Source organism: Episyrphus balteatus, chromosome 3 (genome assembly GCF_945859705.1).
Source record: "Episyrphus balteatus chromosome 3, idEpiBalt1.1, whole genome shotgun sequence".
Classification (NCBI taxonomy): domain Eukaryota; kingdom Metazoa; phylum Arthropoda; class Insecta; order Diptera; family Syrphidae; genus Episyrphus; species Episyrphus balteatus.
Genome location: NC_079136.1, coordinates 96,733,940 through 96,760,867, shown reverse-complemented (window position 1 = coordinate 96,760,867; position 26,928 = coordinate 96,733,940). Strand labels below are relative to the sequence as shown.

The window sequence follows — 26,928 nt, the reverse complement described above, 5'->3', positions numbered from 1 at the left end:
TTTTTTTTTTGTTCTTATAAAATAATTGCTAAAATTAATCATCAAATGTAATTTTAGTTCCTTTAAATTCAGTAATTGCTGGTTTTAGTTTCTGTTTCGCTGCCCAAGATGGATGTATATTTTCATCACTTGAAACAGTTGCCTTATTTTGATGGTTTGTTGCTTTACTAGGCTTATTAAACGATTTAACCGCCGTATCATTTCCCTCATTATCAAATGTGATTTTGTGTCCTTTGAACTCGGTTATAGCGGGTTTCAGTTTTTGCTTGGCAGCCCAAGATGGATGCAGTTTTTCATCAGTTGTTGTAGGATTTTGGGATAGTTTAACTTGTCTTTTATCAATTCGTCCACTTTGTACAGATTGTCTTCTATCCTCAAATCCATCTGCATTAGGAAATGATTGTCGCCGGAAAATGTTATTTCTCTTATTAGGTCTTATCGTGTTGTCTCGTCTTTCACGACGAATCAACCCGTCTTGGATTGGTTCCGGTTGAACGCGATCAATTACAACAGTTGATACGTAATTATCTCCACTTTCAGTGAAAAAGAATGGATCTACTGTTGTTATAGGCTTTTCATGTATAGATTCTTTGTCGCTATCATGTTCGTTTGAAGGAACAACGAATTTGGGCTTTTTGTCAACTTTTTCTGGTTTATTTTTAACAATTTTTTTTGGTAATGAAGCTTCTGCAGAAGCGTCACCAATTGGTTCTATTTTCCATCCCTTTGCCGGGACGACAACATTTACATTATTATCAATCTGTTCTGTTTCGGTATTATCTAAATTTTCCTCCTTCCAGGGAAGTTTCTTAACCAAAACCTTTGGTTGCTTTTTATCTGATTTTATATTTTTATTCTTTTTTCGTTGGCCAGTTTCGAGGATTTTCTTTTTTCGCTTACTGAGTTCCATAATCTCATTTTGCCAGCCCGAATTTGTGTCATTTAAATTTAAAAGTATTCTTAAAGTTTCAACAATAGCAACTAATATTTTATTACAAGCTAAAAGCGCAATGGCAACATCGTCAGGTGTTGCTTGGCCATTTGTTAAAATTGCTGATGGCTTTTTGGTACACGTGAGTATTTTTCGAATGATATCGGCTACTTTTAGTTTTTTCAAAGAAACTAGTATTTTGGGAATTTTCTCTAGGTTTTTCGTAATCTTGGCATTTTGTGGCTTTTTTTCATTTAATGTTTTTAATCTTCGAATTTTTTGAACTAATTTATTTATGGTTTGTATTCGGGCTTGTTGGATTTTCTTTTTGTTGGTTATAATCTGAAGAAAATAGACATTTTAGTTTTTTACTCTTCAGTTGGGTATTCATTTTTTTTTTGTTACCTGATTGTTTAATAAAAGTTTATTAATCATTTTTAATTTATATATTAAAAAAGAGATTTATTTAAACAAAACAAAAAACGTTTCAAATATTTTATTTATCACGTTGATTTCGATTTTGACAACATACATGTCAAAAAATCAAAACATTCCAGTTTTCCATGATGATTTCCAAGATGAGCGAAGCGTTTCAGGTTAGAGAAATTTATGGCGCCTTAAGGTGGAAATATATTACTGGGACTTGGGAAATAGCTTTCCACGCCACCTATCACTTGGAGCCGAACCCTCAAAATGATATTGATTTTGTTCTGTTTGATCCCTAGTATACCGAAAATACTTTAAAACATATTCGCCAGTTAATTGATTTAATTTCATCTAAATTGAATGTTTTATTGTTTGCTACAATGTTATTGTTCTCATCCTAGTATTTATGTAATTAAAATTCTGTGATCTATTTTGTATTAGTGTTGAGCACATTCATACTTCTTTACTGACTATTTCATTTTGTATCTCCTACTAAATGTATCTATTTTATTCTATAACTTAAGAAGAGCTATCGCTCGTAAAGATAGAGAAACAACATCAATGTATACCAAAATGTATCTTCCTCTCTACACCATTAATCGAATCTTTCACTCAGTCACCTTAAATGTATATCTCAATATTAAAATGTTGCTCATACACTCTCGTATACTGTGATTTTACTTGTATTTGTAATGTATATATGACTCTCTCGCTTCATAAACTCAAAAGAAAAAAATCTAAAAAGAAAAAGAAACGAAAAAAAAAAAAAAAAAAGAAATCTAAAGCAATATGTTAGATATTAAGCATATCACTGCACTGGCCAGTATTCGTATGTATGTAGTTTTAAGATAGGTTAAGTTTATTGTATATTTGTATACGTGACTCCCGTCACAAACAAATTCAATTTAATGCTTATGAGCAAGAGCAGACCAACCATATATTTAGCTTTATATAAATATAGACTGCCACGAGGCTTTACAAAAAAAATACTCGAAAAAGAAGGCAATACTTTATAGCCACTTCAGTACAATCTAAGCTATTGTTAGAATAAGATATAAAATGTAACCTAACTTTGAAGACTCAATAAAATTCAATTCAAAATTGTTCTGTTTGATGTTCAATGTAGTTTACATAAGAAGAAAGCAAAAAGAATTAATTTTATATGAACGAAAAATGGATGTTATGATTGTAAAATGTGTTAAAATCAGATTTAAAATATATCAAAAAATAAAATAATTCCTGTGTAATTTGTCTGCAAAAAGTTAAGCAAATAGCGAGAACTTCTTCTTCTCCATTATCGACGATAGTCATGATCTCGGATGGGGTCACAACTCTCCCACTCTACTGCAAATATCGAGAACAACAACAAAAAGTTTAAAAAATAAAGAAACTATTTTGGTCTTATTTTGTTCAAAATTCTTTCAAATAATTTTGTATAGTATATTTTTGTTGTTCTTAGGCGATTCTCTTACATTTTTTTTAAGATAAATTACATGAAATAATTATATTTTTTGATACATTTTTAATCTGGTTTTGATTAAACTCAGGTGGTAAACTCTATCATACAAGATTGTTCGGGAAAGTTTACCATATTTTTTAAGGTTGTTCCATACTCACTTACCAAATTTAGCAGGTTAACCACATTTATGTCACAACTTAAAAAACAAGATTTTTCAGGATAAGTATGTATGTAATTAGAAAATCATAAAATTAAATTTACATATAAATGTGCGATATTTTGAAATAGCGAATTCCATGCTTGAACCAAAGCTGAACCACAGTTTATCCGCCAAAATCGGCAAGGTCAATTCCTGACAAAGACTGAAGCACGTTTGTACAATGGACCAATATTATATATTTTTAGTTAATTCGAAGATTTTCTTCTTTTTAACTCTTATTTAACATTTTATCAAAATTTTAAAACAAACAAAAATGTTTTCTCGAAAGTAGATGTACCTTAGCGTTGAAATTCCAGCAACTCGGCTGAGTTAATAAATATTATTAAGTGCCAGTTGTAAAAACGTTGTTCAGCCTTCGTTCACCTGTGGTTTAACTTTGGATTAAGCGTGCTAAGCCTCAGGTAAACTAAATATTTGTACATCTTATATGTTATATCCCTAAATGGGATATGTAATGTAGTGCATTGGATCAGCTTTGGATTTGAATCTTATATTCCATTCAAGTGGTAGATACATACCGTAAATCAAAATTGAATGTTATATCTCTGCGCCCAATTTTACACCGATATTAGTTCTCTAAAGGCGATAAACATTCAGATAAACATTTTTCATTTATTTGTCTCCGTCGGAATGTAGGTATGAATTATGTTTTTAAGTTAGACAAGTAAAACACAAATGTATCCATATAAATCGAGTTATACTTTATTTTTATGTTAAAATATTTTGAATAGTGTATAATTTTTTTATATATAATAATAATAAATTTAAATAGATGTTTGTATATAACATATTATATATATAAAATTTAATATATAATAGCCTGAGGCACATCTTAATTAATATTATATATATTTCACATTGTAATCTTACTAATTGTTTATTATATTATTTTACTTGCATTCACTCAAATTTAGATTTTTAATTGATCTCACAATTGTGTTAAATTTTTAATTTTTCAATCTTAATTCAAATAAAAATCAAAAACTTTAATGTCTATTTTCACAGACCAAAAAATATTAAAGTATTACTTATTAAAGAAATACAATGAAAGCATCATGTCACTAAATAATAATTATTTTCTAGATTTGTTTTTTTTTTTTTTGTTTGATCTGTGCTCCATTTTCAAACAATTGTTCATTCGAAAATTGAAAATGTAATATACCGACCCTACTGTGTTCTTCACATTAAATTAAATTGTTGTTCATAATTTTATAGCGTATATTATTCTTAGGGACAAAAATGTGCAAAGTGTCCATCAGTAACCCACGGCACGTTAATTCTAAAAAGCATACTATTTAAAGGTTCAAAGGGCTTTAATAACCCCAAAACAAAGAAGAAAAAACTAATGAAAATTATTTTTATTTTAAGTGGAGCGATTGAATATACATAATTCAATTTTAAAGTTCAAGCGAAACGCTTTGGAGTTGAGGTCACTTGAACTTTAAAATTGAATTATAACCCCTAAACGTTATAAAAATCAAATAAAAATCAAGAAAATAATATTAAGTATCTTAAATTTAGCAATGTACAACTATTTTTATTTTGCACTTGGTTGTTTTACTGATTTATTTTATATTTGTGATAAATTTTTGGATAACGGTTTTTATTACTGTTAGTTTTGTATATATGTTTGTATATCTATAAGCATAATTCAATAACTTTTAGTAAAATGTAAATCATACACTGAAATTTCATTTTATTTTTGTTAAATATACACAATTAATTAGTTTATTTCCAGAAAAAAAGAAGATAAAAAAAAACAGAAAAAAAAACAGAGTACAAATTTTCCTTTAAAACGGGCAATTACACTGGTCTAAGAAATTTAAATTTTTTTGTTTCGACATTAAACTATACATTTCCAAAGGTTTTCGGTGCGCTGAACTCGAATCCGAAGACAGAATGTTGAATCAGCTTCCGTTTTTCAAATATTTCCGTTAGAAAATGCAAAAAATTGTTTTTTGATTTCTTTTCGAAGTTTGCAAAATCTATCCCACAAGAAACAAAATATACTCGAATCCAAAGTCAGAAATATCCGAACGGATCGGATATTTCTGACTACGGATTCGAAATTTGAGTTCAGTAGTGAAGTAACTCGACATATTTTCCTTATTTCTCTTCCTTATTTGTTTCTCATTCACTTAATCTTACGTCTTTCGAAAAAGTCTTGTGTGGTAAGCCAACGTGTACACTTGAAAAAACATAGAAGGCCTTAGGCTTAGAGATAAATTTGGAAGGTTGTCTCAAGGTCAGGACGCTTGGAGTTTTCATATCCGTAAAAGGTTGACGATAGAAAAACCAATACACAATTAAGTGAAGATATTTTAAAAAAAAATGACCGATAACATGTTTAGCTCAGCGCGCTGCAGCGTTCTGGAGAAACTTTCCCTTGTACTTACAAAGATTCGTGATTTAGAGCGGAATTCATAGTCGTCACTCAAGTAAAAATTTTACTCAAGTGAACATTTGCTCTTGAGTTTGGCCCACTTAAGCTACTCGTTACGTTAAGAAAACCTAAGGGTTTCTTTGATATTAACTTATGAATACCAACTGAGGAAATTTTGAAGTAAATGCGTGTGCAAACATTCAGAAAACTCATTTCAGACTTGTGCTTGAGAAAAAAATTTAATTGAGTGACGACTCTGAATTTCGCCCTTAACCTCTCACTAATTTTTCTTGATTCCTTATAGCTTAAACTATCAAGAGCAGAGTTTTTGCGAGCCAATTTTGAGGTTGAATAATAAACATATTAATTTGATTTTTAACTTAAACACTGAAAATAGCTTAGAAAGATAGATTCTGTATTTAGACCAGTTAGCACCATTGTTGAGATGACAAATGGCCTTTTTCCAATATGCCCTTGTTTTCTAAGTTCAGTTTTTTTCACTTGTGTGGAAAGAATAGGAAAGATTATATTGTAAATTCAAAGAGATCTTACTTGGCTACGGCTTTGAGTACAGGTATTATAATAAAACACCATTCAAGAATGCACCACAAAGTTTACCTTTCAATAAGTTCCTTAGACATTATAATGCCAATTTTTTTAGATTTTTTGAAAATTAATTATTCAACCAGACCTTTTTTCGTTTTTAATTAATATTTATTAAGAGTAGTAATTATGAAGTTCAAATTTTTGTGTTCGTTGAAGACAAATGTGTTTTCGACAAAGACAATCTATTGGAATTAATTCAACCGCGGCAGTCTTAAATTAAAGAAATGAATTACGTGAACGTGAAAGTGCAGTGCAACCTGAGGTCTTTACCATTAATTTCCCTTGGAAATGAATTTATATAGGAAACGCTCTTGAATGGAAATTCATATAAAAGTCTAGCTCAGGGTGCACACCAAAATTTAAATTTCAAATAATTTACTAACATTTTTATGCATTTTTTTTATACCTGCCGTAATAAAGTTTTTTGACACGTAAAACCTGCTTTAGATTAAGGTTGGACTTTTTTAGGAATTTAAGTTTAAGGTTGTTTTAACCGAATTATCCTGGTTTGTTGCTTATATAATAATTACGCATCACCCTCCCTTATACTAAAGTTGAGCTTAAATTCAAACAGTTTCCAGGAAATCGACCTTTTTGAAACGATTTTCGACTGAAATCATTTAGAGATGCGAAGTTTATATCCGCTTTGGAAAAATCCTCTCAAGCGCAGTAAGTATTGAACTTGAATATTTTAGTCTGATCTCGGGAACACCTATTTCGCTGAGTATAGACTTTCTGTTGCACTTCAGTATAATCGGGATCTTAATCATTATAAAAACCTATTAAGGTGCGCACAGGCAAACAGCAAACTACAAAGATAAGCTGTCGCTATATAGGTCGAAAAATAAATCAACTAGACTACCTTCAAAGCAAAAATTTTTTAAATATTTTTTTTTAAGATGATTACTCTTAAAAAAATATAGCAGCCAGAACATCTATTTTCTTAACATTTTGCTTTATATTGGTGCCAATTAATTAACTTGGATTTTATAAATTTTGGCCGTTGCTTTTATATTAAGGGAAAACTTTGCTCCATATTCTCACGATGCATAAATGAAATTATAAAATAAAAATAAAAAAATATATTTTAAAAAAATTGTGTTTTAATTTTTTTTTTTTTGTTTAACAAAATTTATTAGTGAATAATAAAAATACATTTACAATATATTTATATATTTACGATCAAAACACTTAAAGCGCTTTGCATTTTCAACTACATAAATACAAATAACAAAGAATAAACAAGAAATTATAATTTTTTAAAAATATGTATATAAAAAAAAACATAGGAAAATTGGCACATGCCTCTGATTGAGGACTCCAGCAATTTGTAGGCCGTGCTTTTTTTTCTATTTGCTGTCATTTAAAATAATTAGCAGAAAATATTTGTATTTTTAAATTTGATTTTTTTTTATAAGATTATGACATGCATGGTCACAATCACAATTAAGTTCTATTTATTTTTTTTAGTATTGCAATTTTGTATTTTATTTTATTTTTTTGTTTTTATTTTTATTTGTGCGTTAAGGTAATTTATTTTTATTTTTTCAGTTTATACTATTTAAATAATGTTTATTGCTTTGTATTGATAATATAATAATTAACTGTTGGTGTGATAGATTTACTTGCTTCGAAGTGTTTCGGGTATGTTTTTGGTGACTTTTGATTGCATAAAATTTTTTTTATTGAAATCGAAATAAGCTACACTCATGTAGTTAACAAAAGAGTAACACACAGCATGAAGGCATTCAGAAGAAGTACTTTAATAAATCAAGGGGCACGGTAGTGCCCAGCCAAGTTCTCTAGCAACTTTGGCACTACACCCTTATTTACAGGAAACAACTCAGGCCATTTTCGACCCCCCTCTAACTTCCACACCAAAGATGCTAGAAATTTCAAACTCACTACATTTGTTGAGCTCGTAAAAACTCCTCACAAAATTTCACCCTACTTGGCAATTTTTGAAATAACTTTAAAAATCGATAATTAAGAAAAATTGTCAAGAGAACAATCAAAATTTTATTGATACGAATTTGAACCCAAACTTTAGAACTTGGTACACTTTTACATCTCAGTACTTTTTGTGCCAGCATAATTTCAACATAGGAAAACTTGGCTCTTTTTTTAACAGTAATGTTTTTGTTGTGTCCACTTAAATAGAAGATGTTCTATGAATATTTCAAAGGAGAATGGGCGGTTTCGTCCCTTTGGTGCATACAACAGTAACTGGGATGGTCTAGATATGTGTAGTAATTTTTTGCCTGGGCATAAGTTTATATCCCGTGGTATGAATAATTCATAGAAGTAACAACTATCAAGGTTTTTTTACGAAATGAAGTTTAGTGCATGTTATTTTCAAATTAGCTTTTCTTTCGCCGTTTGTATTTTAAGATATGTTATTTACCCAGAGGCAGATATCAAGTTTTTAAGGTTTTTTTTTTTGTTTGAATTCTCTCTCATTGTAGTCAGATGGCTATTTTTATTTTATATAATAACTTCAATAAGTCTTAAGATTTTATACCAGTTTTGTATCGTTCTTTATTTATTGAAATAAAAAACGATGTTTTTGAATTTGATCATATCAGGAGCTTCAATGGAATGTTAAATATATAAGATTAAAAACTCCGATTAATAATATATTTATGTTAAGGAATGCCCTTAAACTAACTGGGTAATTAATAAAACACAAATTTTATACGTTTTCCATATTCAGAAACACCTCGAAGAGTATATCCCATCTTTTTTATATTGATTTGTGGACTGAGTTAATAAAAAATCCAAATAATTTTACATTACAACAGATCTAATGATAAAATACGACAGTTAATTCTATTATAACAAAAATTAAAACTTTTTAAAAGATTTTAAAACAAAGAATTGCAATACGATCATGATAAAATTTATCTTCAACCTTAAAATTTCTTTTTGAAAAAAAGAATTTATAATATTATGTACATTATAGAAAACAAATATATACTATATAATGAATAACTATGCTTTGTAAGCTTTTGATTCATTTTGGAAGATAAGAAAAAATTAAAAACAAAAGTTGCAAACATAGAAAAAGAGGGAAAACAAACTATTTGATATTTAAACCAGACTTACGAAATGTACTTAATCCACAAATCCAATCCCTTTACTCAAAGATTATTCATATTCAATATATCTGCTTCCATGATTGATTCGGAAACCTCACCAAAACTTGTCAAATCGTCCATGCCATCCGTTAGTGAATTAGATCCACCTTCACGACCATCGTCAAGCAGAGAATCAGACAAACCATTTACTGCGGCCACCGATGGAGCCCGACTATAAGCTGTCGTACTTTCTACTGTGTTCCCATTTATAAGAAAATCTCTATTAAATTCGGGACTATAACGAAACGATGGTGTGGCTGTGTTCGATGTGATTGGTGTCGTTGGCATTGACTTCGATATGTCGTACATTTTTGTTGAATATTTACTTTGTGCACTTGGGAAAGCATCTTGAAGCTGATTCTGTTTCCGTCCGCTGAGGAACGGATCAAGCACATTGTTAAGCGGCACCGGTGTCGATGGCACTGATCGTGATACAATTCCACCAAAACTATTTGGAATTCTGCCAAAGTCTGGCTGAAGAATGTCATTAATAGAACTGCAAAGCAAACTACCATTTGATTCTTCTAATTTAATAGATGAACCATGCGTTTGACTGGCATCGCTGAATATATCCAAAATAGACGAAGGATCATTGAAATCGGCGAATTGTGGAGGCACTGGAGTTTGTGCAGCAGAGCTACAAGTTGATGAAAACCCAGCATAGTTAGTTGTCTGATTGAAGGCGGGGCTGTTACGATATTGTAGTGGAACACTACGCGATCGCGATTCAGCCATCAAATGTGGTGGGGGCTCGTCTAGGACGCACTCGAGCGAGTTTTGATCGTGCGTTGTGACACAAGAGTTTCCAAAACTCTGCGGATAGTCTGGAGTGGATAAAAGTAAATTATAGCCACTATTAACAGAATTGCATGCATTATTGGTGGTGCATGATTTTCCAAATAAATTCGTATCTTGCAGTATTGAGGGACTTGGTGGTGCCGACGCAGAAGTCATTGTGCTATATGATCGATTGTTGCGACTAGATCCGATCATTGGATCATTTGCCGATGATAAAATTGCATTTTTATCCACATGAGTAGGCAATGAATGTTGCTTGTGCAACACTGGCTTGGTTCGACCCATAGGAGCGGTTAATCTTGGACTAGCAAATAAATTTGAATTGGTCGTTGCTGACGCAGAAGAAGAGCTTGATACTATTGTCGAGCTATTTGTTTTGCTGTTTGATAGATTAATGTTAGGCGAAATTGGAAAGAAAGTACAGTTCTTTCGCCGTTGCGTTGTACTTGGAGCAGGTACCATTGCGTTAAGATTGATTTTTCTTTTTTGCGTTGCACGCATATTGTTAGAGGTTGAAACGGAAGATGTAGCCATTGAATGATTTCTCGATGTAATGGCAGTTGATGCAGCCATTGCAGTTGTAGGAAACGAAGCTGCTGCGGCGGCAGCTATGGCTGTATCTCTCGATGGTGATGTTATTTCGTTTAGATGCTTTTGAGACATGATTACTAGAGACGCTGAGGCTGACCCTTCGTTGAAGATGCCTTTTTTAGTTTCGTGTAAATAAAAAAAAACGATATTTTACTTTTTAAATAAAAAATATAAACACAAAAAACCTCTAAAAATAGTGTAAAAACAAGATAAGGACCATAGCATTAAATCCTAATTTTTTATGTTTTTGAAATGAATACCAAAATTTATAATATAATTAAGAATAGGTCTTGCATAATCGTCTATATAGTTTAGAGGCCGTTTGAGAAATAGTTTACAGTTTAAATAAATGATAAGTTTAACTTTAAATTTGATAAAAGTAAAACATAATTTTTAAAAACAATTACTCACCCGGCAAAATACAATGATTTCCATTTGAGGTAAATTTCTGTCCTTGAAAATTTCCCTTTTGATTAGCTGCTGTTGCGGCGGCAATAGCTCCAACTGCTTCACTTGAATCCTTATTAAAATTCTGATGAAGATAATTACGAAGTTGTGTGATATCTTCACGATCTTTCGTAAAACTATTGCCAGCATTGCTAGTTATTGTATTATTTGATTTCTTTTTGCTCGGTGCTTCAAATGCAGAATTACTGTTGTTTATTCCTGCCAACGCTGGGTTATGTGCATCTATGCTTGGTGGTTGTTGCAGTTGCAGCTGCTGTTGTTGTAGTTGTTGTTGCTGCTGCTGTGGTGCTTGTTTGTTGTTATTGTTGTTCTCAGCGTCTCCCGTCTGAAAATATTGAAGCAATTCAGCTTCTTGATCCTGGGAGTTGTCTTCGTCGTTTGTATGTAAATAATCGTCTAATTCATGTTTATCCATGTTGCAAATACTAATTACACGTTCTCGTGGTAATCCAAGGTTTTCCGGCAGAACACCATCCTTGTCTTCTGTAATTTCAACGTTGTCGACAAGTGCTGGTTGTTGTTGCTGTTGTCCTAGCAATTGCTGATGCTGAGGATCATACGATTGGTACATCTCGGGGTGGGCTTGTAATAGACGCAGCTTTCTAGCGCGTAATTGAGATGCAAACTTTGCTGATTCCATTGCCGATGTTGTGATTTGTGCTGGTGGACCCATAGAATAATTACTACCTGATGTAGGAGGTAGTTCAATTGCTTGTGCCGCAGCCTGAGCTTCAATTGATGTTCCACTAATCGATGACGATGGGGTATTGCTTGTAGCTAAAATACCCTTCGTCTGGTGTGCCCTACGTACCTTTTTGCATATCACATTCTGTGGATTATATTCATCGTTTATTATTTCTTCTTTGACAGATGAAAGTTGTGGATCAATTGGCAGCAGGCTCACCGAAGGCGGCAGATCTACAATTGTTTTAGTAAGATTCTTTGCCACTGAGCTGTTAGGCGGAAGCTGTCCGCCCAAAGTTCTGCTACGCTCGCTCTCAGTAACTAAATTCATAGGTAGCAATTGTTGCCCATGCATCTGACTATCAAATGGGGCAGGGGAATGCTGGAAATGCAATTGTTGTTGGCGCCTTGGTTGCGAAGAATTCGGTGAATCCGGAACTTCCTGTTTAATTGCAAGTGCGCTAAGGATAACTTCATCACTTGATTTTGATGGATCGTTAATTGAACCCACTGAAGAAGGATTTTGAGTAGTACTTGATTCAGATGATGTTGAACCTTTGCGTTTTTTCTTACGTCGCTTTTTTAGTGGACCTGAATCCTAAAAATTAAATTAAATGTAATGGTGGGGTTTTTTTTATGAATGTTTTATTAGGAAATATCTTACGGCATAAACTCTCTTTTCTTTAACATCTCTTTGTTGCAGTTTCTTTTGCAGTAGAACTCGTGAACTACTAGTTGCACCACTTGCTGCATGTTCGTTACTTTTTATATGTTCAGCCAAATCTTTCATGCTTTCAAATTTTAAACTGAAAAGTCCTTCGGCCCAAGTTCGAACAGTATTCCATGAATCTGTGGTAGTGTCGGTTTCGATTTCACTGCTTCCTAAATCTGGAACTTCTCCACCACCCTTACCGAGCATCGGTAGTTGTGGGGGAATAAGTTTTGTTGTTTTTCGCATTGCAGCATAACAATATCGGGAATGTCCACGTGTTCCCAAACGTCTTGGACGAATTTCAGGAAACACTTGTTTCATTACTTTACCAAAATCAGCTGTTGACAGTGGTTTTATATCTAATCGTTCGCAGTATGCTCTTCAAAATAAAACCAAAAATTAAATTATATACGAAAGAAATTAATAAATTTTGTAGCTTACAGATAATCATTATAGACATCTTGCTTGGGAATGGAAACCTTAGGGTCATGTTCCAAATGCGAACGAACCCAATTGATTGTGTGATTTATTTCTGATCTTGTTCCTAATGGATTTTGTGGCTGCCTTAGTGGATCTGAAAATAATTCAATTAAAATTTTTTTTATTTTTTATTTTAATTTGATAATAATTGATTACAATTAATTGGTGATTTACCTGAGTCTGGTGATTCTCCAGGCATTCGAAGGTACAAAAGTAAACGCTCAACTGGTTTGAGTGTCGAAATTCTGTCGAGAATTTGTAAAATTTGTTGCTTGGCATGGTCCCTAAAGATAAATTAAATAGAATATTACAATAAGAAATTAATAAAGAAAAGCAATTTAAAGAAAACTTGCCAAGTAAAATATTCAAAACTTAATCCAAATGGGCCTAAATCTTAGAACTTAATAAGATGAAAAAAATTATGGCGTCTACCACACCCATGAGTAGAAAACCTTTTACTTTTGTTGTTTATTTTTTTACTTTTGTAATTAGGGTGGGTCGAAAAATTGAATATTTTTTTTTATTCTATTTTAATCATATTTTTTATCAGTTGACTTTTTCTTACATATTTTTGTAAACTTTTTTCGTTTATCTAACCGTTTAAAAGACATTCGAGGTCCAAAGTTTGGGAATATTATTGAAAATTCGTTTTTTTCTTAATTTTGTAGTAAATTGAACAATTAAATCAAAGGGACATGGCCTAATCTTATAGGAAACAGATTGTTCTACAAAAAAAGTCTTGCATACTTTTTTCATTAATCTAACCATTAAAGATATTTGAGGTCAAATTTAAAAAAAAAATTTATAAAAGCATTTTGTACCCATTCAAAATATTCTAATTCACTGAAAAGTCATTATTATCTAATAAGTAAGATGAATTCTTGTATTGGATTCCACGTTCTACAAAAAAGTCCTTGGTGTTAAATCGATTTTTTTAACCGTTTAGAAGATATTTGTATCCACATCTCAATGCACACGGTCATAAAAAAACTGTTAAAATCATAGCAATCGATTTTTTGGAGTATAGAATCAAAACTTTCCATCTAGTACAAAGATACTCGATTTTTTACCCACCCTGGTATACATAACTATATAGGTACTATGGGGAAAGTTTAGGATTCGTAATAAAAATCGAACTCGAGATAACAATTAGCCATGGAATACGATAAACAATGTGACAAAAGTGGGTCTTGCTATTCTGTTTGTGTGTCTGTCTGCTTGTCTATCTCGAGCTCTAAATTTCCTTCAATTTTAGTAGTAAAGGGTTTTGGATTATTCCCTAGAGGGGAAATTTAAATTTGTTTAGGACCAAAATTACCAGTTTTTGCCGTATGACCGAAATGGAAAAGATTGTTTTTCTCAAAAAAGATGTTTCTGTTATTTTAAAATTAATTTTATATTAAACTTTAGTTTTTTTTAGTGAGTCAGTCAGTTGCGGTTTTTATAATTCGTGAAGCTAGTAGTAATTATTAATCAACACCTAAAGTCTAAATTTCAAAAATATTCAATGAATGGTTTTTGAAAATTTGATGTCGTCATCACAAGATGCTTCACTGTTGACCATGGATTCAATATATAGATACATATATCTAAACTATTAGCACTTGGGAAGAACTGTTCCATTCAAATCCGGAATAGGTTTGCCTGGGTCAGCAAATGGACAGCATAGATATTCTGTCTTTATCGCACTAATGCGTTATCTACAGAATATCCACCCATACATAAAATGCTCGTGGAAGTATGTTGGATTTTCATTTATGATGGTTCCATCTTCGCGGTCAAAAAAGATTACGAATGGGCATTAGAACACCCACTCGTGATATCTTTTGACCACGTTCTTTTTCTGCTATTCGGAAGGCGAATTCAATAAATCAAATATCATACAAAATTGGTTTAAACGAGTTAACTTTCTTTTGTATATATGTATTGAGATAAGCCTATTTTCCAAGTATCACAAATTTTTATCTAACCGTTTTTGCTTATACTTATGGCCATATTATTGAGAAGTCACAGTCACCGTCTGACCTCCGAACCATAAGCATCGTTCGTTCTACTGTGTGATTTTCTTTCTTTTGCTGCCAAGCGCAACAACCGGTTTTCCCGTTGTTTCTTATCTACCCATTGTTTTCTTTCTGCTAACCTTTCTTTGTTAGCTTTCATACACGCGAGTGCTTTATCTTGCGAGTAAAAATGCCCCTCGGGGAGGGGGGATCGCGTTTCAGGCATTTACCGCTTGACGTGGATTCCGTCCCTTTGTCCCAACCTAATAAAAAATATAAAACAAATCTCACTCCTTTATACAAATACCCTGATCTTCCAACAATCCAAACTGTGAAAAATCCGAAGTTCTTAGTGATTTCGGCAAAATCCAATGATAATCCCATTTCATCCCTCAACCCTTTCGTCCTTAAAAAATCTATCGACGAGATAAGCAAAGAATACGAGCAAATTTCACAACTGAGAGATGGTAATCTTCTCATTTTGGTTAAGTCGCAAAAAATAGTTGATATCTTTCTCAAAGTGAACAATTTAGCTAAATGCCCCGTTACTGTCAAACCCCACGATAAATTAAACGAATCTAAAGGCATCGCATACGCCCCTTGTTTAATTAACGTCCCTGAAAAAGAAATAATCAAAGAGATGACTTCACAAGGAGTCACCGATATCTATAAATTCACTAAAAACGAAGAGGGAAAACAAAGAGTTACGGGCCTTATGCTCTTCACATTTAACCTTTACCAGGCACCTAAGTCTGTTGAAATTGGTTTTTACAACGCTAAAATCACAGAATACGTCCCTAACCCCATGCGCTGCCGCAACTGCCAAATTCTCGGCCATACCAGTAAACGCTGCAACGGTGAAGCAAAATGCGATACCTGTAGTTTCTCCCCACATGTCCCTGAACCATGCACTCGTGTTAAATGTGCTAATTGCTCTCTTGCTCATGCCTCTTCTTCCAAAACATGCCCTGCATACAAACAATCAAAAGAAATTTTAACAATTAAAACTCAAAAAAAATGCTCCATGGCTGAGGCCAAGAGAATTTATAAAGATCAATATCAATATGTTCCTCCCCCTCTGAGCTCTTCTACCTCAGACTCATTTTCTGAAACTGCGAAACTTGCCTTAAAAAAGCAATCTCAGCTTGCACAACCCCCAAATACGAACAACGACCAAACCAAAGCGCCAAAGCCTATTAACAATGCTTCAATACACAATTCGGAGCCAATGATTAACAGAGAAAACAATGTAAGCACAACCGTCAACAACACTACCACAACCATATCTCACACAACTTTATCAAACACTATCTCAAAAAATTCAACCCCAATACAATTAAGCTACTCACCTAATGCAGCTCTAGATAACCTTCCTACAATCTCTAATTTATCCGACACTCCATCTATTTCCAACCATTTAAAAAAAACAACATCCTTAAATCAACCAACCAACAATCAACCACAATCACCTAAATCCACAAACCCTAACAAAAAACCAACAAATTCACCTATATCTGAAGTAACTCAATCGCTCATAGAAAAAAAACAATACTTCGTAAGAAATCCAGACCCTGACGATGTCGAGATGCATTAAAGATGCTAATCTCCAAACTTTCGACTCCGCTGCTCGGGGTTCGAATCATCCGGGCTCCTCAGAGAGCCCGGGTGCTTCGACCTCCCTGCAGCGGAGTCGAGGCTCTGATCACCTTAATACAGACAACCTTAATTTATCACAACAAACTCCAAAGAGAACAACAAACATTTCAAATGAATCACTCAGAATCCTACAATGGAACATGAAAGGCTTCATAAACAACTATAACGAGTTAAGTATTCTTATAAAAGAACATTCACCAAGTATAATATCCCTTCAGGAAACTCACTGTCCTTACTCCTTCAAACCAAACACTCCTAAACTCTATACAGGTTATTTTCACAATCTAGTTAGCAATACAACAGCCAAACAAGGAATTGCTATTCTGATAAAGAAAGGCATCCCGCATAAAAAAATTCTTATTAACTCACATATTTTGACTTTAGCAATTGAAGTACAACTATCAATCAAATTCACTTTAGTTTCCATTTACATTCACCCCGATCAACCCTTCTCCTCCAATGACCTCGAAAATATAATGAACCAAATTAACACTCCAGTTATTATAGCAGGTGACGTTAATTCTTGGAGTGTTCTGTGGGGCTCTCCTAGAACAAATGCTAGAGGTGCAATCTGGGAAAGGTTTTTAAGTAATTCTAACCTCATAATTCTTAATGATGGCTCCCCTACACATTTTTCTACACACCAGACTTTTACACATATCGACATTACCACCTGCTCTCCCGAAATATTCCCAAAGATCTCATGGAAGGCTCTAAACGATCTCTACAACAGCGATCACTTCCCTTTAATCTCATCCATAGCCTCTAACCAAGACCTCCTCGAATCTCGATTCACTCCCAAATTTAAAACAGATCTCGCTAACTGGCCCAACTTCCAAAAACATATATTAAACAACCTACCTAAAAACTCCTCCCCTAACATTAACCAGGAGGCTGCGCGCCTAACTAAAGCCATTCGACTTGCTGCAAACTTATCAATACCACAAAGCTCCCCAATGCCTTCAAGACACACAGTATCGTGGTGGAGCTCCCAGTTAAACTCTTTAAGAAAGGAAAGAAACAAAACGTGGAAACGCTTTAAAAAGTACCCTACTCAACAAAACTTCATTTCATACAAAAAATCAAACGCGATTTTTCGAAGAGAGGTTAAACTAAGCAAAGCAAAAAAATTCGAAGAAATTACTTCTTCAATCAGTCCTACTTCCTCTCCATCCAAGATATGGCAAGATATACGATGGCTTACAGGTTCCTATACTCCCCAAACCATAAAGTGCATTGAAGCGAATAATCAACAAATAACTAATCCCGTTGACATAAGTAACTGCTTTGCCAGTACTTGGTCAAACCTTTCAAAAGACAATAATTTCTCTAACGAATTTAACATACAAAAACAACTATCCATTAACTCGCCTTTTATATGTTCCTCTTTATCACGACAATCCAAACATATAGAAACACCGATCTCTTTATTAGAACTTGAAAGCTGCTTGGTCAACTTAAAAGGGAAAACTGCTAGTAGAGACCGGATATCATACCCGATGTTAAAAAATCTTCCTCCATCTACCAAATCCAGGCTAATACAACTCTACAACAATATTCTTGACACAGGCACTATTCCTCAGAGCTGGAAACTAGCAACAATTCTTCCTTTTCAAAAACCAAAAAAATGTAACAAAAATGTGAATGGATATCGACCAATCTCACTCATCCCCTGCGCCTCTAAGGTCATGGAAAAGGTAATTGCCAAAAGACTCATGTGGTTCATAGAATCAAAAAACCTTACTAGTCCCAATCAAGTTGCCTTCAAGAGAAACAAAGGCTGCTCCGACGCCCTACTTCACATCGACTACTACATCACTAAAGCTCTATCGGCTCGTAACCATGTGACCATCTTGTCCTTAGACTTTGAAAAGGCTTTTGACAGAATCGGTATTCATCAAATTCTAGATAAAATTAAATCTTGGGGAATTGGCCCCAAAATCTTTAACTATGTCAAGTCATTTTTACCGACTTCCAAAAAGGAGGAGGTATTCAATTCGTCTGTATTTTTTTTTTTTTTTTTTTTTATGTTTGTTACCGCATAACTTTGGACAGAGTGAATCAATTTTGATAATTCTTTTTGTATTGGAAACCTAGTGGCTGCAATATGGTCCCATTTCAATTTCGTTCAGTTTAAGCCATAGGAACTATTAGAAAAACCATAAAACCCCGTTTTGAATCATGGAAGTCGGTTTTGTTTTTTTTGATAAAATTGATTATTGTCTAATAGAAAAATCTGTGTTAAGTCAAATAATTGTTTTTCAGAATCGTATGCCCTACAAAATGGAATCCCCCAAGGATCTCCATTATCAGTCGTGCTATTTCTAATTGCCTTCGACGACATTAGTTCTATACTAGCCAAATACTCCCAATTAGACCACTGCATCTACGCCGACGATGTATACATCCTATGTAGGCACAACAGCCTCGTAGAACAGCAAAATCTCTTTTCTAATGTTCTAACAGACATTTTGACTTGGTCCGTCACCTCAGGGGCCAAATTATCCGTAGATAAATGTAAGACAATGCATGTATGTCGTAAAAATTCTTGCACAGATGTATCTTTCAATTTTAATAATATAACTATTGAAAATGTAAATAATCTAAGTATTCTAGGAATTTACTTTAACAATAAGTATAATTTTAAGACCCATTGTACTGAACTTAAGAAGAGCCTAGCTGCTAGGGTAAACATAGTAAACTACTTATCTAGTAAAAAATCTTTTGCACATATAAACACACTTTGTAATATAACTAGATCTTTAGTCTTAAGTAAGATAGATTATGGCCTTCTCATCTACGGTAACTCTCCTAAATCAACGATAAACACCATCAAAGCTCCTTATCATCAAGCCGCCCGCAGAAGCATAAATGCTTTCCCAACAACCCCAATACGTAACATATTGGCAGAAGCAGGTCTCCCACTACTAGAAGAACGTATTCTTGAGACCAAAGCAAAGCTTTATATCAAACTAGCATTCAATCAAGGATCCATCATCGATGAAGATGTTAAAGCCATAAGAAAATCTATATGTATAAAACGAATTCCATCAGCTATCTCCACAGCAATAACAACTGGCAAGTCAATGGAATTACCTGTTATAAAATACCAAAAATACTCTCCAGCATTTCCCCCATGGAACATCGAAGTCTCCTCACTTATCATGGATATAGCAGAACATGCGAAAAACAACACATCCCCTAATATATTTCGCTCACTGTTTCACGATATTAGCGACCCTCTTAGGTCCAAAGGCTGGCAAATGGTTTTCACAGACGGTTCCAAGATCCAACATAGTACATCCTTCGCCTCAACTTATGAAGATGGTTCTCTTTTGGCTATAGGAATACTGGACAATTCTGCTTCTATTTTCACCGCCGAAGCAATAGCAATCCTCAACACAGCAGCAATAACATCAAAATTACGTGGCAGTTTTGTGATATGTTCTGACAGTTTAGCAGTTTTAAAAGCGATACAAAATCCTAACAATACCACCAATATAATAAGCAAAATAAGAGACCACCTTATTAGATTCTCTTCAAAAATAAAGCTTATGTGGATTCCTGGACACACTGGCATTCCAGGTAACGAACATGCAGATAAAGCGGCTAATGCTGCCCACCTCTCCCCAGTATATGTCACTCCTACACTGACAAAACAGGACTTATTGCGTGAAGTTAACCGAAAAGTTAAAGAACACAAACTCAACGACTGGCACAACTACCAACACTTCTACAAACTTAACAATATTGATAAATCTCGACCGCTCTACCCTACCTCTACCTCAAAGCAGATGAATACTACCCTAGTTAGACTACGACTCGGACACACAACACTGACTCATCAACACCTGTTAAAAAAAGAAAATCCTCCAATTTGTGATGCCTGCCAAGCAGCGCTTGATATTCATCACATCCTGGGAATCGGAGCATGTAAATCCCTGACATCTAACTCCAGCGTAACCAACACAACTTCCTCAGCAGCAGAGATTCTAGGAAATCTAGACCCAGAAAATATCCGAAAAATTCACACCTTTATAAAACAACATAAATTTAAAATTTAATTATATAAAAGTTTACTATTCATAAATCCTTTACTTCCAAATTTGTTAATTTCATTTATATTAATTTTACTGTTTCTTAAGAGTCAGAAGCCCAAGCAGCTAAGTCTCTTTCTAATATTAACATGTAAATTTCAATTTATAGTTAATAAACTTTAATAATAATAAATAATTATTGAGAAGTATCAAAACTTGTTTTATATGAAAACTAGTTTAGTGAATATTTAGAGTTGCAAATTTTCTATTAAATTAATGGCATCTAGAATTCGAAATATCAAAATTTTTTTCGTTACCTTTAGCAAGAGGTCGGAAAATGGAACTTCAAACATTAGGAAATGGCTGTCAGGAAAACGACTGACACACTTGCACCACTTATTGGTCCGTTGTAATGCCATATTTTTGCAAGGAACTCACCAATTAAAGCAGTTGGAACTCACTTGTCTTTTTCCAAGTATAATTTACGTCTATTGGAAAGAAAAGGATATGAGAAAAAGTGTTGGATTGTTTTTACTTCTTCGTCAAAGCGAACTCTGCAAAAGTCATTTGAGACTACGCCTGTTACGGTGTGTCTACCTATGAGATAGTACAGTTGGGACACCTATTACGTAGCTAATAGGGTTCCGCTAAAAAAAAAAAACAGACTAACCGTCGAACTTTACGCAGCTTATCGCCATTTTACTTGGTCGAGTCGAGAGTAAGTGAGAAAAGGTCTAACTTAGACGCGTACGTTGAGTTGCCGGGGCCCCGGTGACTAAATTTTGGGGCTCCTTTGATATTTGGGGTCCCTTTTGATATAGAAAAGAGCAAATAAAAAAGTACGTATACGCCCTACTTTTTTTTGTGTCCCTGATGTATCATTTGTTGGTCGCTAAGATTATTCAAATAACATTTTTGGGACCCCAATATAATATATAATTTTCTTTTCAAAACCCCATTTTTTTATTTGGCCCCTGACAAAATATTTTATTTTTTGTGATGACATATTATTAGGCTGGCTACCAATTCATTATGCATTACACTGAAGAATAAAATTTGTCTCTCTTGTGTCCGAAGTGATTCATGTCAAATATCTAATCTTTTTGCTTCGTTACTTATAATAGATAAGTTGCATTCTGTGCATTGTCTCCAATCGGGGCCCTGGCGTGTTGGGGGCTCCGGGGTACCGCCCCTCTTGCCCCAATGGTGTGTACGCCCCTGGGTCTGAGATATTTTTTGTGACAGTCCCCATTTGTTCCCTACAGCTTTTTTGCAAGAGAAGAGTGCCTTTTCTTAGTTTTTCTTGTATATTGGTTTTCTAGTTTAATTTACTATCCAAAACAAGAGTATTCAACTCCTCTTTGTAAACTCTTGTAGATAAAGTACCTAATTAAGAAGCAATCAGATTACTTGTGGAACAGAAAAACTTGACAACTGAACTTCAAACAGTCCTTGAACATAGCTTAAAATTACGAATTATATTTTCTATCATTTCAATAAACCCAAAATAGTAGAGTAAAAATATTAATATACAATAAATTATAAAGTCTTACCCTATTCCAGATTCCACAACAGCTTGAACTTTTCGCAGTTTTTCTTCATCTGGAATCTTGATAGAATTACTATTCTTATTGGCATTATTCCCACCACTTCCGCTTGCCATTCCTATAAGACTTAAAACGTTTTCTGTAATAGCACTCGGTACAGGATGATTGCTTAGAGCTGGAACCAGATCCAGTCTTGACAATGCTCCCGAGTTTATAGCCATAATTTTAGATATCTCAAAATGTTGACTTTGTTGTTGGTGATGATAATGATGTTGCTCTTGTTGCTGCTGTTGTTGTTGTTGGTGTTGGAGCTGCTGGTGAAGGTGCTGTTGTTGTTGTTGCTGCTGTTGATGTTGGAGATGTTGCATTTGATGAAAGTGCTGTTGAAGTCCAATTGGAGTTGTCGGTGTTGTTGGTGTCGATAGAGCCACCACTGGTGGCGAATTGACAATCTGTTGATGATGCTGTCCACCAGACGACACAATTATCGGGAAACGTCCTCCATTCGAAGACGAAGCCGAACCAATTGATGCAATAGATGAATGTGATGATATTGGATGATTTGATTGGGTTGATGGAGCAGCAGCATCTGCTGCCGTGGACTGATGATTGATTCCATGTTGATGAGTAGTGTCGACGACATTTCGAGGAGCGTAATTGATTGATTGTTCCTGGGGATTCTTTTGTTTCCACTGCAATTGGTGTACATTTTTTTCGGACATGTTACAATTAATATTGGAAAACAAGAGTTTTCTTTACAAAAACAATAAATTGTTTTTGTGTGTTGGGTAGCAGTATGAAAATAAAGTTGATCACACTTTATCTCGGCACATAACTATAATCATTTTATTAATTTTTCAAGAGTTTACTTTGTGTACTCTTAAAATATTATAAAATAACGTTTTTGGAAAAAGATTAAATAAGTTCTTTTTGGTCTTTTGGGAAAATGAATTTTGCGCTTTATACTTGATTTTTCTTTATTTTATCACCATTTTTTTATCTCTGTTCTTTACGCGTGTCCTTTCTTCTTTTTCTTTTCTTTTTTTTTGATTTTCTCTTTTCCACTTGTCATTTTTTTTCTCTTGTATTTTTGTTCTGATTTGGGCCTGTATGTGGACTTGCGGCGAAAATTGTGTACTTTTTTTCGCTTGGTCAGCGCTGTCGTATTGAATTTGTACAAAATTATATAGTCCAAGAGCTAGTGGCATATTTGACTAAGGTAGCTCTTGTAAGGCTGTTTTATTTAAAAACGACGGCAACACCTACAGTTATGAGTGATACATTTGTCAAAAGGCGAAATATTAAAGGCTTGGCCACACCGGAGGGTATGCGGTAGCGGTACGGGTAGAGGTAACGGTACTTGTATGAAAAAAATTCCAAACTGACATATCAACGTTCAGATGTGGAATTTTTTTCATACAAATATCGTTACCGCTACCCGTACCTCTACCGCATACCCTGTACCTCTACCGCGTACCCTCCGGTGTGGCCAAGCCTTTACACTTTATATTAGTTTTTAAATCAAGTTATTTTAATCAATACTTTTTAAAATAATCGATTTCAAAGTCAAATTTTGGGCAAAAAAAGTTGAAAATTACACTTTCAAGGTCATATATATATATGATGTGCACCGCTGAGGCCTGCCAGACCAAGATTTTCTTACTAAGCATGCTAAAAACTACCACTGTACGAATTTTCAGCCTTACAAGACCTACCTTAGTCAAATGTGCCACTAGCTCTCCTACTAATAGTACTGTCGGTATATAGATATTTTTAAGTGTTGTTAATGTGCATTCCTTTGGGAATATTGATCCACAGTACACATAAAAAAGTAATATATTCCGAACTGACATTGGTCGCCAAATTGTCAAAATATGACAATTTGGCGACCAATGCCAGCTACCGTAATTCTTAATTGTTTTAAATTACCGATGAAAAACGCACAAAAGCCGAAAAACCATGCACACCACAAATTTTTTGACAATTATTAACGATTTTCGGCGAAGAAACACGAAGAAAATTTGTTATTTTTCAATTTATAATTTTTTCAAATGACATTTTATAAATTAAAACAAAAACAAATTTTCTGTTTACTGCGATTGAAATATAAAAATTAAAGGCAGACCTGACAGATTGGTGCCCATTTTTGACAAACAAATTTTGACAACGTTCGGAAGATATTACCTTATTATGTGTACTGTGATATTGATCTACTACTTAGTACTTAAAGCTGCTTTAAGCATGGGATACAATCATCGTACACGACTTGAGATATGTACCGATATCGTTAACAATATCGAAAGAAAGCACATACACCATGCGATTCACTTTAGATTTCACTATCTGTCAAATAAATTTTCTCATTTTTATCCATTATTTGGATGCTAGTTAAAAAAATTTTATGTAAACTCAAAAACTGAATCATAGGTGAATTAAAAGCCCACACACGGTACAACCCTCTTCTAATCAATCGCATACTACCATGGTATAAAAAGAGAAGGTATGATCATTAGAAAAAACTCAGTATCGAGAACTGTCAAAACTTATGGCTACTTAAGGTTTTGACAGCCCAGCCCATTGAAATTGTTGTTGTAAACAAATTTGTCTTGGAAATTGTTGTTGCTTTTGACTTTGCCAAATGCCAAACGTCAAAACCTTATTACCCCATTTTGTAAGATGGCGGCTCTAATGATCATACCTTGTCTTTTTATACCATGGCATACTACCTCTTGTTTTCTATCATCAGCATTCGACCGTGCGATATGGGTACAGCGGATACTTTGGTGCACACATACGATACAATTATCGAATGCGATTCAAATTTTGTACGATAATCGGTACGATAATTGTAGCGTGTATTCCATGCTTTAAGTCACGACAAGGCGACATATCGCTGCCTCAAAACTATAATGTTCTATGTTTCAAAAAAATGTTTCGAGAAAATTGACTACAAAGTTTGGAGTATCTGAATTTTACTCTTTATTTATGTTTTTTGCATGAAAATAGTAAATTAACTACCGAAGGTGGATAATCTATCGATTCAAATGCTAAAATTTCTTTTTTCATGCTGAAAATCTGTTTAATTAACATTTTTCTGTTTTGACATAGAACATTTATTTGATTTCCTTGCATTTCCAGTTGATTTTTTTGTTCTATGTTCGACATACAACATTAGTAATGAGTACGGTATATGAAAATAACCAACTTACAGTCAAAACAAACAATACTTTTGGAGTAATTATATTGCTTTTTAAGCTTTTTGTTGTTTTTTTTTTTTTTTATTAAAAAAATAAATTCAATGAAGTGCATCATGCCCAAACAAGTTCAAAGATTTCAAATTAGCAAAAAAATATAATTACGCAGCAATTATTTAAATAAACATTCAAGTGAATCTTACTTACAAACTATTGCTGATTATTGTCAGTAACTATTTCAAAAAAGCCATAATCGACCTGCCGCATGACCTTTCAATATTGCTTTAAAAGGATTTATTTTGGATTCCGGCAGCTAATTTTTAAATGTAAAATGTTCTATGTAACTTAAAAGTAGTAATTTTTGTATGGGGTTCAAATGAGGCAAATTGTTCTATGTCAATTAAGAACTTTATAGTACTGAGTATAAGCCCTTATATCCGAAAATTGAATATTTGTTTTGGCCATAAATCTTATAACTTTAAACGAGCTAAAATTGTTTATATATATATAAATATATATATATAAAATTGGGAACTCGGAAACGGCTCTAACGATTTCGATGAAATTTTCAGGGTTTGTTCATCTAAGCGAGTTAAAAGTTTTGGAAATATTTTTGGAAAAATCCGCCTACTGCCACGCCCACTTTTTTAACATATAAGTTTTTTTCGGGAACGGCTCTAACGATTTTGATGAAATTTTCAGGGTTTGTTTATGTAAGCGATTAAAAAGTTTTGGAAATTTTTTTTTTTGGAAAAATCCGCCTACTGACACGCCCACTTTTTTAACATATAAGTTTTTTTCGGAAACGGCTCTAACGATTTCGATGAAATTTTCAGGGTTTGTTCATCTAAGCGAGTTAAAAGTTTTGGAAATATTTTTGGAAAAATCCGCCCACTGGCACGCCCACTTTTTTAACATATAAGTTTTTTTCGGGAACGGCTCTAACGATTTTGATGAAATTTTCAGGGTTTGTTTATGTAAGCGATTAAAAAGTTTTGGAAGTTTTTTTTTTGGAAAAATCCGCCCACTGACACGCCCACTTTTTTAACATATAAGTTTTTTTCGGAAATAGCTCTAACGGTTTCGATGAAATTTTCAGGGTTTGTTCATCTAAGAAAGTAAAAAGTTTTGGAAGTTTTTTTTTGGAAAAATCCGCCGGCTTTAACTATTTCGATGAAATTTTCAGGGTTTGTTCATCTAAGCGAGTTAAAAGTTTTGGAAATATTTTTGGAAAAATCCGCCCACTGCCACGCCCACTTTTTTAACATATAAGTTTTTTCGGAAACGGCTCTAACGATTTCGATGAAATTTTCAGGGTTTGTTCATCTAAGAACGTAAAAAGTTTTGGAAGTTTTTTTTTGGAAAAATCCGCCCACTAACACGCCCACTTTTTTAACATATAAGTTTTTTTCGGAAACGGCTCTAACGATTTCGATGAAATTTTCAGGGTTTGTTTATATAAGCTATTAAAAAGTTTTGGAAGTTTTTTTTTGAAAAATCCGCCCACTGACACGCCCACTTTTTAAACATATAAGTTTTTTTCGGAAACGGCTCTAACGATTTCGATGAAATTTTCAGGGTTTGTTCATCTAAGAAAGT

At 33.6% G+C, this 26,928-nt stretch overlaps 2 protein-coding genes across 2 annotated transcripts; both read right to left on the bottom strand.

Annotated features, from left to right (window-relative positions):
• Positions 1-2: 2 nt before the first annotated feature.
• On the bottom strand, positions 3-1,469 carry LOC129914775 (uncharacterized). Its single transcript, XM_055994160.1, has 2 exons — positions 1,337-1,469; positions 3-1,273 (listed from the first exon to the last, which is right to left on the bottom strand). The coding sequence occupies exons 1-2, from the start codon at positions 1,364-1,366 to the stop codon at positions 35-37; spliced, it is 1,269 nt and encodes a 422-aa protein (XP_055850135.1). The 5' UTR covers positions 1,367-1,469; the 3' UTR covers positions 3-34.
• Positions 1,470-8,178: 6,709 nt separating this feature from the next.
• Positions 8,179-23,237, bottom strand: LOC129914774 (uncharacterized). The gene is made up of 6 exons (XM_055994159.1): positions 22,142-23,237; positions 13,070-13,179; positions 12,857-12,989; positions 12,368-12,794; positions 10,963-12,301; positions 8,179-10,664 (listed from the first exon to the last, which is right to left on the bottom strand). Exons 1-6 carry the CDS (start codon positions 22,855-22,857, stop codon positions 9,166-9,168), a joined length of 4,224 nt encoding a protein of 1,407 aa, XP_055850134.1. The 5' UTR covers positions 22,858-23,237; the 3' UTR covers positions 8,179-9,165.
• Positions 23,238-26,928: the final 3,691 nt, after the last annotated feature.